Genomic DNA, 14,314 nt, shown 5'->3' with positions numbered 1-14,314 from the left:
CCAGCAATGTACAAGTGTACCCTTTTCTCCACATCCTCGCCAGCACTTGTTGTTGTTTGACTTCATAGTGGCTGCCAATCTTACTGGAGTGAGATGGTATCTTAGGGTGGTTTTGATTTGCATTTCTCTGACTGCTAGAGATGGAGAGCATTTTTTCATGTACTTGCTGATTGATTGTATTGAAATTTTATTATGTTGAACTCTCACCATTTAACATTTCAGCCTATGAAGCAGAGACTATTGTTATATCTGCTGCTGTATTATGTGACTCTCCAAGTAAATTACCAACATCAGTATTTGTTTTTCTCAATGTATTCACTGGATGTAGTTGTTAACCTTATAACCAAATGAATTATTTTTGTTTATTTAGAACTGCTAAGGATTGAACCCAGGTCCTGGCACATAGTAGGAAAGCATTCTATTATTGAGTTACAGCCCATTTCATTTTATTTCATATTTTCAGATAGGATCTCCTAACTTCTCTTGGCTCACCTCATATTCAAAAGGCAGATTTGAAAGCCTTCTCAGTAGCTGGGATTACTGGCCTGCACCACCAGACCAAGCTCAAATGAGTTATTTCTTAGTTGTTCACTATCTGCTGTATAAAGCAAATTATATGAACCAAGGTGGCCCTATCCTGGCATCCGTGGGTCTTATCCTCCATTACAACATAGACACACTCTGTGTCCGTCTCTATTTTAATCATATACCCATTTTCTGTTTGTAAAAAGGAGGGAATGGAGGCGGAGGAGGGAGGAAGAGGGGCAGGGGAGAGAAGGAGGGGGAGGAGGGAGGAGGAGGGGCAGGGGAGAGAAGGAGGGGGAGGCGGGAGGAGGAGGGGCAGGGGAAAGGGGAGGCGGAAAGAAAAGAAAAAGAAAAAAAGAAAAACAAGTTTTGGGTTGGGCACTCTTCTTGAATCTGGCTGTCAGGTCCCTGGATGTTTATTGCTGACTGGCAGGTGGTGCTGTGCCTTCCTCTTTCTGTCCCTTGGCCAACCAGGGAGAGGCCACCTGCGCCCTGGCCTGGGACCCGTGCCCCACGTGGCAAAGCCGCATCCACGGGGTCCACTCTGCCTCCTCATGGCCTCCAAGCCGCTTCCTAGCCCCCTGCAGCCCTGAATGGGGAAGCTTCTCATCTTCCCAGGCAGCCGCTGGCGGTGAGTGTCTGGCCCCCAGGTCAGGGCCCTGGTGGAGTCATCTGGTCCTTGATCTGGAAGGGTCTCTGCTGCAGCTGTTGGCTGTATTCCTGGGTCCACAGACTGCACTGTCCTCAGAACTTAGGAGGGAAGGGCAGCCCGCAGGCCACCACTAAGGGATTGTGAGACAGGAATTTCTGTCGTTGTTGGCAAAACGAAAGTGAAACTAGTGAAGCTGTATTGCACTTCTTCTGTAGCCAGAAGGGAGGCCCAGCTCTGACCCTGTTAGGCTGGCTGGTTGCTTGAGAAAAGACAGGGACTGGTTCTTTTTCACATGTACCTGTTGTAGGCATGGACTAGAGTGCAGGGATTTTTCATTGGTTGGGTGTACATTTTCAAAGCATGAGTGCTGTTTTTGTATGCAAGCACTTCTGCCTGGACTAGTAGACTGTCAGTTTGGAGCCCAGGAGCATGTTTGCTCCTTGTATTGGTGCTATCTTGTAAGAAATCCTTGCCTTGTGATAGGAGGAGTCCTGGCAGTTGTTAAGAGAACACAACATGGGGAAAGAACAAATCATGTACAGTAACAAGTTAAAGAAAGGCCCTGGGAGTTTGCCTTTACCCTTTGCAGAGATTCCCCAACAGTTTCATTCTTTATCTAGTTTATCCTCAGACATATTAGGAGAAGGCATCCAGGCTTTAATGATGTATCTGGGTTTGAGGTCCATAAGATTGCTTGAGAGGGTGAGCAGCAGGAAGGAACACACACCACACTTTTAATGGCAGACAGACTGTAAGTTAAGGTCCTGGGTGTGCCTTTCCTCTAGCTGGGGTGGAGGGCTGGGGTTGGGTCTGACTGTCTCATTTCCCCTCTCATAGTTCCTACTCTCTTAGTCTTAAGGGGGTGGTTTTTCATGGGGATTCCCAACTGTCTCTGGGACACACTGGAAGGGAGCAGACCTGGAAGGGAGCCAATGATATTTGGGGAAATCCCTTCAGGAATTGCACAACACAGATGCTTGACATCATTGCTGACAGGAAACTACTTCTTTGGGTCTGTTTGGAAGGTCCAGCTTACTCCTTTGAAAGTTTATTTAAAGACTGTTGATGCTCTGTTTCTGAGCACATCCATCCTGAGACCTAAGCTCTTGGTCGCTTGAACCATTATTAAGTCAAGTGAGCAAATTTGTGTGGCAGGAAAGGAAGATCGATATTATGTGCTCTTTTTTTGTGAGAAAATAGCACACAGCTAGAATGAGATGACTGAGTTTGTATTGCTAGAGTCCTAGAGCAGAGCTTCAACTCTGGGAGTCCCAACAAATGAGGTGTGATCACTTGCCCCCAAAATCAAATGGAAAAATTAATTATTAAAAGCAGGAAAGGAACTTTAATCAGTGCAGCTACATGAGAAAGACAAAGGGGACCAGTGTCTCCAGCATTGTCTTCGGGATATTGACAAGAACTTCTAGGATCTACAGACAAGTGGATCAGAAAAAAGCATAGTCCATCTTTCTTGATCCAAATGTGGCCTGGATGATCATTAGGTCAGGACTAATCGGGTGGAGTCTTGTTGGAGACAGTAAAGTTGCTGTTGCCTGGGTGGCAGTTCTTATTCTCCACAAGATGTTTATCCATCAGACATGTTGATCCTAGAATCCAAGTTGACTCAGAACAAAGGAGAAAGATGAAAAAAGGAGGCAGAGAATACATTTTTTAAAAAAAATTCTATGTTTAGTTACCCATTGGGTATTTGTAGGTTCCAGTGAAGTCTGGGTCCTTGTTACATTTGTAACACCTGCCAGTTTCACTTGAAAGTCAGCATGAAATACAAACTGACAATTAAAGGTTTGTGGGATGCCTTTTCAGAAAATGATGTGGTGGTGCAACTGACTCTGGGTCTTGTCATGTGTTAGGTGTGTCTTGGTTCAGGAAAAACCTTACCTGTGTCCAAACATAGGGTTGATATTGGATGGACAAAAACTTACTGAGCATGGGCGTTACTATGGATGGAAGAGAAATTCATTAACATTATTTGAAAAGTATTGACAAATGTATTCTGTCTTTTACTTATTCCCAAGACACAAAGTTTCTCCATAAGTTTGGATGATTTGCTGAAGAGTTAGTGAGCTCCTGTTTGTAATTTTTCTGTGAATAGTTGTGAATATTGAGTTTTAATAACTAACTTTAAAAATTAACCAGCTTATTACAATGCACATTGAAATCAGTACTAAAAAACACAAATAATACAGAAAAATATAAGACAAATATTCAGGTTCTGAATTTCTAAAAGTATAAATAAGCATCCCCGATTTTCTAATCTGACAAAAGACCTCCCCCTGATAAATTCTGACATAATGATCCCCCAGACCACAGCTTTCCCAAGACTCCTGCTCTCCCTTTGTCTACTTGTGATCTGAAGGCTCATAGTTAATACACCCAAAGACAATGCTGAAATGTGGTCTCCTTTGTTTCTTGGTATAGCTATACTGATTGAGGTATAACTTTAATCAGTGTAGTCCAGTTGGGGTCCAAGTTCTTCATGTCCTGAACAAAGAACTGAGCAACACACACAGGAGTAGCAGGCAAAGCACAGATTTGTTGAGGTGAGGGTGGAAATGGCACTCTGTAAGGTAGAGTGGAGTGGACACAGCAAAAGAGGGAAGCTCAAGACCCGAGTGAGTAAAAATTAGTGTCTTGCATACTGAGCTGTGGGGCATTGTGTTCCTTACCCCATTTGCTTCTACTGGTTATTTTATAACCACCGATTAGAATAGTGTTCAATATTACTTTAGAAAACCTAATTAGAACACTGTCCACCTTACTCCCATTGGTTGTTTTAGAAGACCAATCCTGTGACATAAGTTTTCATGGCCATAAGACCTCCATGGTGGGAGATGGCATGATAATTGGACTTATAAATAGGGACAAGATGCCTCATCTCCCTGTATTGTCCCCCAGTGGCATTTTTCTTATACTTTGCCTCCATAATCTTGATGTCCCTAAATTCCTGCCGAATACCTGCTTTTTGCTATTACTTTTTTCTGTTTGGTTTTTGAGGCAAGTGCCCAGACTTGATTGATTGGGACACAAAGTCAGTCAGTTGTCAGATTTAGGATTCTGACAAGAAAAATTGCAACTACAATAAACCGTCTTAAGAAGCTCACTTAGATCATTCAGTGTTTTATGCATTATAGGATAGCACCGAGGATGTTCCCATTATGGTTACTCAGTCTCCTCTATGTTCCCATGTGACACACACAAGATGTCTTCAAAAGTTAATGCCAGAAGTGTCTAGAAAGTTAATAAGGCTTTGAATCTCCCTCTGGGTCCATTGGAAGTTAGTGACTTACAAAGAAAGAGAAAGGACTACCCAGGCCTGGTGGTGCATACTAGTAATCCTAGCTATTCAAGATAGAAGCAGCCTGATTTCACGTTCAAGGACAGCCTGAGCAATTTAGTAAGACTCTGTCTCAAAATAAAAACAAATGGCGGGGGAGCCTAGCATTTGTGAGTCCTTGGTTTCAATTCCCAGTAGAAAAAAAAAATGAGGAAATATAGGAAGGCAGTCTGAGAGATACCCAAACTTATCATATCTTCAGCTAGAGGTCAATTCCTTCTGCTTCCCTTTTCCAACAGCACTACCTCAATCATGCCCACCTTGCTTGTACTTTAGGGTGGGGAGAAGGGACGGCAGAATATTGAGAAGGAAGAAGAAAACATTATACTTTACCTTACCCTTTCCATGAGTTTGAGATGGCTTAAAATCTTTAGATCTTATATTGGCCAAATAATATTGTTATATTGTTTTCATGTATGGATACATAACAAAACCCCACCATTATGTATTACTATAATGTACCAATAAAAATGTTGAAAATTTTTTAAAAAAAAATTCTTTAAGTCTTTCACATGATAGAAGGAAGTGGCCATTAATGAGCAACTGAATGCTACTATGTGCATTTGTCATTTATAATCATTCCCATGTTCACTCTTAGCTTCCAGGTAGGAATTTTAGTCATCACATATGTATAGGAGGAATTTGAGAATTCCTAGGGTCACTCAAAGCTGGGACAAGTTAGGAGATAAAAGCAGAGCTCAGTGGTAGAGCACATGCTCAGTATGTACGTTGCCCTGGTTCTGTCCCTACCTTGTCTGTGTGCATGTGTGTGTGTGTACCCCCTCCCCCCCACACACACATACAGCTTGGGTAAAGTTTTTCCTGGTAGGTGTTATGGTGCAGTATTAATAGATAAGGAAGGTGAGAGTTCATTGGTAACAAAATACTGCTGAACTTTGTTAATGTGCACCATGTCTGTCTGTCCATCGCTATGTCTTTATTCCTCCGTGTCTCACTTTGTTCCTATCATCCTCTTTTATTTTCTTCCTTCCTTCTCTTCTTCCCTTGCCCTAACCTGGTAGTGAGTTTATATCTCCCCTAGTTGTTCATAGAGCAGCTCATGTTGAAGGCCAACAAGGAGGAGGAAACGATAAGCTTCCTGCTCTGTGTCCTTTCTCAGTGTGCCAGAGACATCTCCACAAGCCTGATTTCTAGAGGAATCTCATTGTTCATGTCATTTGAATATCAGTTAATTACAAACATGCCATATTAACCAGGAAGGGAGATTTTTGCTATGTCATTCTTCACTTTGACTGGGCTGTATAGATTTTGATAAGGAAAACTTCAGGAACAATGATGGTAGATTAAGTCCAATACTACACTTCTAATACAAATATTGAAAAATGTTACTTGTTTTATATTTAATTTTATTTTATTAAGGAGGTGGTACCAGAGATTGAACTCAGGAAAGCTAATCACTGAGCCACATACCCAGCCCATTTTATTTACTTAAAAAATTATGTATGACAGCAGAATGCATTACAATTCTTATTACACATATAGAGCACAATTTTTCACATCTCTGGTTGTATACACAGTATATTCACACCAATTCATGTCTGCATACCTGTACTTTGGATAATAATGATTATCACATTCCACCATCATTAATAACTCCATGCCCCCTCTCTTCCCCTCCAGCCCCTCTACCCTATCTAGAGTTCCTCTATTCCTCCAATGCTTTTTCTCCCTATTGCACTATAAATCAGCCTCCTATACCAAAGAAAATATTCAGCATTTGGTTTTTTGGAATTGGCTAACTTCACTTAGCATTACTTCTCTAACTCTATCCATTTACCTGCAAATGCCATGATTTTATTCTCTTTTATTGCTGAGTAATATTCCATTGTGTATATAAGCCACATATTTTTATCCATTCATCTGTTGAAGGGCATCTAAGTTGGTTCCATATTTAGCTATTGTGAATTGTGCTGCTATAAACATTGATGTGACTGTGTCCCTATAGCATGCTGTTTTTAAAGACTTTGGGGATATAGACCAAGGAGAGGGATAGCTGGGTCAACCATTTTATCTCCTTTTTAAAAAACAGAGCCTCATTAAGTTACTCAGAGCCTCACTACGTGGCCGAGTTTATTTAATTTTGAAATAATTTTTGACTTAATGAAAAGTTTAAAAAAGTGGAAAATCTTCATAACATCTTGCATAATTAGAGTACAATCATCAAAACTAATAAATATCCATTGCAGACTACTATAGTATTATTAATTAGATTCATATCACTAATTAAATTATTTGTAATACATTAGTTATATACTTTATTCCAAGATTTATTGTCCCTCTACTACCCTTTTTCTCTTCAGGATCCAATCCAGTTTTTCACATTATAGTTCATTGCTATAGATCTAGTTTTCTCTTCCCTATAATAATTTTTCAGCCTTTTTTTCCCCTAAGATCTTGATACTGTTGAAGATACCAATTAGTTTATGGGTAGAAGCACCACATTTTATTTGTTTGATGTTTTCTCATGATCACCTTGAGGTCCTGCCTTCTGAGAAAAATACCACAGCAGTGAATGGCCTTCCCAGGCATCATATCAGGGCTGTGTGATTTTGGTGCCTCTCATTGCTAATGATGTCAGCCTTGGTGGAGGTGATGTTGGCCAGGAGTCATAATCTTCCCCTTGTAATGAAGACATATCTTGGGAGAAAAACTTGTGTTATGTAAATATCCTGTTTGTTCTTAAACTTCCTCTGATGAATTTTGGCATCTACTTTTGGAACATGTTGTAAATGATATTATGTCAATCTCAGGATGGGTTTTTAAAAAATGGTTCATTTCTTCTACACTTTTATATTTTCCTGTAAGGAAGAATTTCCCCTTTCCTTCTTTTATTCAAATTTATATTAGTATTGACTCATGGGTATTTATTTTGTTTTATGGGTTGCAATCCATTATTACCTTTATTTGATTTGCTGTTCACATTGCATCGGCTTTTGCCACTAAAACCTCTTCTTTCAGACTTGCCCTGTGACATTTGTGTGTAATAGATTTGTGACTACTAAGTACATCACCCCTCTCTGCTGTTGGTCATCTTGTCACAGTGCCAGATTGGTGAGGCCAACCTTGGGAAAGGAAAAGAGAAAGAGTGATCATGACGGATAGCAGATGTGAGTGGTGGAAACATGGGGTTCAGGGGGCAATTCTATAAACTGTGTTGACCCCCACATGCTTTCTTTTTGAAAGCAATTTACCTGAAGCTCTGTCTGGCTGGTATTACCTTAAATTTTATCCACTACATAGGACCTGATTGTAGTTGGCAATTTGGATTCAGCCTTTTAAGGGTAAGGAGATCAATTTGCTAGCACTTTGGAATTTTTAAAAGTTCCCAGCTTATCTCAAATGATGACTTGTAAGTGTTAACAGAACAATCAGTGTACACATGAGCTGTTTATTTGTCACTAGTAAGAAGCCCAGAACATTTTATTAGCTTACGAGCTTGATTAAACTTCATCTTGACTAATAATTGACTGTATGTGAAGGGAAGATATAAAAAAAAAAAATCCTGTTCTTGAGATGTTTAAAATATTCTCAAATGAATTATGATATTTACTCCCTCTCTGTCATATTGGGGCAAGCCTGTGAGTCTGGGTCCTCATTCCAGAAATAAAGATTTTAGGCAAATTTTTTGGCTCCCATGCTCTTCTTGCATGCTCAAAATATGCCTTAATATCCAAAACATTTGGGATACTACCTCTATTTTAGTTTTAATTTCAGTATCTGCTGACTGAATACACAGTGATAAATGAACTCATTTAAAGTTTAAATCCATATTTATTTTAGTCATAAGAGCACTGATGTTATTGATACTAGCAATTCTAGTCCTGCACACATAATGAGACACACATAATCCTTGCAGACCAGATTAGGCTGCTTACTCTTTTATAAAAGGCAAGTGATGTAAAAAGAAAAAAAATGTATTTTATGCACTTTGATCAAACTGTGGAGAAGTAGCTATATTGCTTTTATGCTGGTGCCAAAAGAGGTTAACATTTATAGAAAAGATAGGTAAGCGATATAAGTATAACTAGGCTGTGTTTAACCAGAGACTGTGTCAGTTTTAATTTTCGTGACATCTATCTTCAGCCTGTGCGAGTTTTTGTTCTCATGTGAAATTTAGGAGCTCTCTGTTTCAGAAGGACTGGGTTTAGATCCTGTGATGTAAAGCTTCTGGTAAATTCTAACTCAAGTATTCAGCTTGATCTTAGCCTATTCCTCTTGTTTTCCCCTTGGATCTCCTGATTCTACAAATTTCTAATCATCCCTCTTTGCTGTTGGTCATCTTGTTACAGTGCAGATTAGTGAGGCCAACCTTAGTAAAGGAGAAGAGAAAGGAGAAGAGAAGATGATGATGGATAACAGATGTGAGTGGTGGAAACATGGGGTTCAGGGGGGCAATTCTATAAACTGTGCTAACCCCCACGTGCTTTCTTGCCTAAGATTCATCAGTAAACAACATTTTATCTGCTGGAGAAATGCAGGGCCAAAGACTCCTTTCTGTTAATAAAAAGAACACAGTTCTCTGAAGGAGGGATTTTGTGACTTTTATACAGGGCAGATTCCAGGACTCAATGAGACAGAATAATGGAGTATTACACAGCCATAAAGAAGAATGACATTTTGGCATTTGCAGGTAAATGGATGGAACTGGAGAATATCATACTAAGTTAAATAAGCCAGTCTCTCCAAACCCAAGGCCAAACATTCTCTCTGATATGTGGGTATTAATCCACAACAAGGGAGAATGGGGAAGGGAAGAATAGAAATCCATTGATTAGACAATGGAAAATGCAGGGAAGGGAGTAGGGAGGGAAATATCAAGGACAATAGAATTAATGAGACATACTTTCTTAGCCTTTTATTTGAATACACAATCACGGTAACTCCACATCATGTTCAACCTCAAGAATAGGATCCTAATTAAAATAAGTTATAGTCCCTGTATGTATAATATGCCAAAGTACATTCTTTGTTATGTTTATATAAAAAGAACAAATAAATTTAAAAAAAGAAAATGTGATCTTAAATGACACTTCTTAAAAAAAAGAGACAGAAAAATTAAAAGCAAAGCACACTATCAATAAAATTTGTAAGAACAAGTTCTAATTAAAACTGGACAGCATGGGCCAAAGTGACTCAGAGTTGCTTTGGATTTTTAACATATTGTTATAATATTAAAATGTCTTCTCATGGCAAAAGACCATTTGCAGTGGTGACTTGATAGTCTAATGCAATCCTTCTATCAGTGAGAAGTCAAGATGTGGACCTGGTGTGACTCTGGAAACTTCCCTGGATCCCCAATAAAACTAGAGGTCAGGAGGGCTGCACCTTCCCTCTCTTCTTTGAGAAGATCCATTGTCTCCTTTTTTCCCTGTCTATTCTAATAAACTCATGCCTTAGCTATTCTGAGCAACTCCTCTGAAATCTTTCCAGCATGATCACAAAGAACAAGTGACCAAAGACATCTAGAGGAATTTTGGCTCCATAGATGGCCTTAATCTCTAACAATGACTTTCCCTGGGGGTTTCATAAAAAGAGTGAAAAGAGGTGGGATTTGAGTTTGTTGAAGATCTTTCCTATTCCCAGAAAATATATGGATATTCCTCGTTTTTAGTAACCTGTCCCCGTTCCTCATTATTTGTATCCTATATTTGTAACCTCTAGAGTCCAGAAACTGATTTATGAGTAAATATTCCCCTTCTTTATTTTTTGAACTCTGAATAAAACCATCTCTTAAACATTGATTTTCCATGGGATGAGCTTCCATACCTAGGAAGAAAAACACTACAATAATCTATCATCCCTAGAGAAGTTCTACAAATCTAATTCTTAAGGTGATTGCTCCTGACTTCTTGCTAGTGACTATAGTAGTTGTGGTTCATTGTGTTCATAGTAGTTGTGGTTCATTAGTCTTTTATTCTATATGAATCTTTGAGAATAGGGTGTGAGGAGATCCAAAGGGCTGAAATAACTAGATATTATGATATTAAGTGAAAATTCAATTTTCAAATGCAATTAATTTTCAAATACAAATATGATTTTTAGAAATTGTGGTTTTGCAATAAAAAGCTAAAGGAGATATTTCTGTTAATATTATTATTTTATTTACTTTAAATAGAGGAGACAGGCTAGAGCAAAGAGGCAAAAGTTCATACTCTATGACTGAACTCAAAGACCATTTTAATGCTAAATGGAATCATAATCTAAATACTGGCATACATGCTTAGGAATCTTTGGGAATTTTCTAGGAAAGGCCTAAGGGTGGGAATTCCTGGAAAGGTTATAGGTATTGGAATTGTTCTTGTTTTGTCTTCTTGTTTTCTTTATCTACCATTGCTATTGGAAATTTGGAATACAAAAATATGAAACTCACTTCAGGAATGAAGATGTTATGTTTTGATGAAAAATAATGTGATTATCTTTAGAGATCAGATTTAATTCTTTGGATGAATCTCTTTTGTTTTGCTTGAAGAAATGGATTGCATTTAGCTAATAGAAGGCAGTAGGAGCATTTTCTTTTAGATTTTTCCCACACTTTCTAATTTTGCACATTTAATATTTTCAAACTGAAGTACACACCATTTTTGTTACCAGTACTGCAGGTTCCTGTGTTCCCCCAAAGTAAAATCAGGCAGGAATACTGTTTGGCAGGAACAAGGCTTTGATTCTTAAGCTCTAATATAGGGAAGGCAGCAGGTGGGAATGGGATTAACAGTCATTCAATAAGAAAGAGAAATACACAGTTTGTTGTTGGGTTTTTTTTGTGTGTGTGTGTTTAATTGCATATATAGGCAGGCAGAAACTCAGTGATGTCATTTCATATAGAGATGCAGTCTTAGAGCCCACCTGGGCTCTTTGCATCATAGAAGAAGTAGTCTTCATGTGCTACCTGTCTCATTATCATATTAGGTCTCTGTTCTGTGATATAATTTTAATATGCTAGTAATGAAATGGTTATCATGGTTTATTCCAGTGACTAGTTTCCACATGCCTTTCTCCTCTTTAATTTAGGAAAGCCCTTAGCACTGTGTTAGAGGAAAGTACAATATTAATATGTATGCCTGTGCATCATTGATAGTTAGCTTTATAACTTTGCTTTTCTCAGTCTTCTGTTTCCTGATGTTCGCTGATCCCATAGTCTTAAGGACTGAGTGTGCTACCTCTTTTTCCTACTTAATTCTTTTTTAGAATTTTGTTATTTTTGAAAAAATTAGGGGCAGAGAGAAATTTCTTCATGGATGACATTGTCTTTTCAAAAACAAAGCTAGGTTTTTTGCAGGTAACATTTCAAACCTCTTGCACAAGACCAGTTTGAATTAATGTCTTACTCTAATTAAATATTTTAATGGGCATTTGCAACTTATTTAGTGAAATGTTGTAAATCTACTTTATGAATGTAATATTCAGTTTTTGCTTTAAAGTATGGAGCTTCTTAACTCTTGGCTTGATTTACTTAATAATTTTCATAGTTAATTTAAAATTTTGCTAGAATTTAAATTACCATTAAGGAAATGACTTGCCATTGTGAAAAATTATGATGAAGTTTACTTTCTCAGCTGATTGAAGGTGCATAACAACCAGAAATATAAAGTCTAGAATTATAAATTCAGAGAGCTTTCTCCTGTGCTTGACTGCTTGACTAAGGTTGTATTCATAATAACAATGTTATAAACTAAAAAAAAATGTGGCACATGATGATGGTGTAGGCTATCCCTCAATGTAAGTTGTGTCATACTATGTTTTCAAGTACTATGCCAGGCACTTAAAACTCTCACCTGTCTTTTCCCTCCATTATGAGTTTTGGGTACTTTTTAATTATCAGGAAATTATTTGGCATCTAATTTTGAGTGTTTCATCTAATTGAGGATTCAAAGTTGTTTTTCCTTCCATTATGGGTTCAAAGATTGTTCTCATCATAGTGATGTGGGCTGACTATTAGAAAGGAATCTAGTGCAGCACACTAGATTTAAAACAGAATTGATTTAAATATAGTAGCAAGGGTTTACAATCACATTTATATGGACTATCAACTTACATTGTTTCCTCTTCTACAGAAAGGCAGAATATGTCAAAATGTCTTCCAGTAATGACCAGGATTATATTCCATTTTTACAAAGAAACAACTGTGACCTCCCTGAGATGACCTCCAGTAATCTGAAGACATTTCCTGAAGGGGCTGTGTTAAGTTTCCATAACATCTGCTATCGGGAAAAAGTGAAGAGTGGCTTTCTATTTTGTAGGAAAACAGTTGAGAAAAAATTACTATCAAATATCAAGTATGTATATGAACTTTTTAAAAGACCACTTTAATGACCTATCTCAGGCATCACAAGCTTTGCCTAATACCAATAAGTTACTGTGAGCATTTGTGTTTCTGTCTTTGTGCTGGTGTATAGACACATGCTTTCATTCCTTTTGACTAAACTAGGACTAAAATGATTCCATTTAGTGAATTAAAATTGACTCATTAAAATTGATTCATGAAATGCTGACAAGATTTTTTGTAGAAAGTAATGTCATTGACCACATGCATATTGAATAGTTGTTCAAACATACTGTGGGTATATATATTTACCTTGCCCTTCACTTTATCCCTCCCCCCCCCCTTTTTTTTTGTTGGAGCGTGGAGGAGTGTGGATTACAGACTTTACCCAGGGCTTTGTGCTCCCTGGGTCATCATTCTCCCCCTGAGCTACACTTCCAATTCCTCTTGCTTATCTTTTTTTACCTGGTAGACTATTGACTCAATATACTAAGGGTCTCCTCTATTCAAGAGTTCACACTGAGTTTATGGCTTAGTGGTCTGCATCTCTACAAAGGAGGAGGCCATTGTTTTGTGCTTTGTTAGGCTTATAAAATGTAGTAAGTTTTGAAGCTTTTATTTTGTTTTTACTGTTACAAACATAGCAAGCATTGGTTTTCATGCTTATTCACATTTCTGGTTTTTTATTCATGAGAATAAAAAGTGTTTCCAAACTTTCTCCTATCTGCTGGACTCAAATAATCTCTGATGTGTGAAGGGTCACTCTCATTATCTTATTTTTGGTTTGTGTTGGATAACACTATCATTATTGAAGATGATGACAATATTTCAAGAAAAGGTCATGAGAATCTTGGTTTTTCTTTGGATTTTTGCTTTTCTGTTCATTGTTTAAGAAGACAATAAGACAAAAATTGATCATGAGAATTTATTAATTTTTCCTACTTTCTTAGAATTTTATTTTGCTTAGTTTTTATCCATATCTAGCATTTGAGCTTTCTCTTACCAATGCTAAAATTATCAAAAAAGGGCTGAGTATGTAGCTCAATGGTAGAGTGCTTGCCTTGCATGCATGAGGCACTGGGATCAATTCTCAGCACTAAATATAAATCAGTAAAGAATAAAGGTCCATTGGCCACTAAAAAAAATATTATGAAAAAAAATTCTCCATTCCAGCAGATGTGTGGATATCCTATAATTGTGAGGAAAATTCTTCACCCTGTTTGAGAGATTGGTCTGGTTATTTATTTTGAAATAATTTGAGATGTAAAGCTGCATGTGCATAACCCTTTCACCAGATTTCTTAACTGTCCACACTGCACTGTTTGCTCCCATCACTCTGTCTCATTTGTGTCCATTGTTACTACTGATTTTTGTGAGTCACTTGAGAGCACACTATCCACATGATACACCTTTATCCCTAGTTCTTTTAGTACTACTTTCTAGAAAGATGATTCCTGTCCTGTATAATCACTCAATTGTTTTCTGGTAGCAACCAAGAAAT

General features: G+C 37.9%; 1 protein-coding gene across 1 annotated transcript in view; it reads left to right on the top strand.

Moving 5' to 3' along the window:
- Positions 1–931: 931 nt before the first annotated feature.
- Positions 932–14,314, top strand: part of LOC308654695 (broad substrate specificity ATP-binding cassette transporter ABCG2-like) — a gene marked incomplete at its 3' end in the record, with an annotated part of 34,181 nt that continues 20,798 nt past the window's right edge. The window contains exons 1-2 of the mRNA XM_081304368.1: positions 932–1,156; positions 12,605–12,826. Of these exons, the coding sequence (XP_081160494.1) occupies positions 1,119–1,156; positions 12,605–12,826 (260 nt within the window). The 5' untranslated portion in view covers positions 932–1,118. The remainder of the gene's footprint in view (positions 1,157–12,604; positions 12,827–14,314) is intronic.

This window comes from Spermophilus citellus (genome assembly GCF_964194105.1).
Source record: "Spermophilus citellus genome assembly, chromosome: 8".
In the NCBI taxonomy this organism is placed as follows: domain Eukaryota; kingdom Metazoa; phylum Chordata; class Mammalia; order Rodentia; family Sciuridae; genus Spermophilus; species Spermophilus citellus.
The sequence above is the reverse complement of the archived record's forward strand: the minus strand, read 5'-3'. Positions and strand labels throughout refer to the sequence as shown.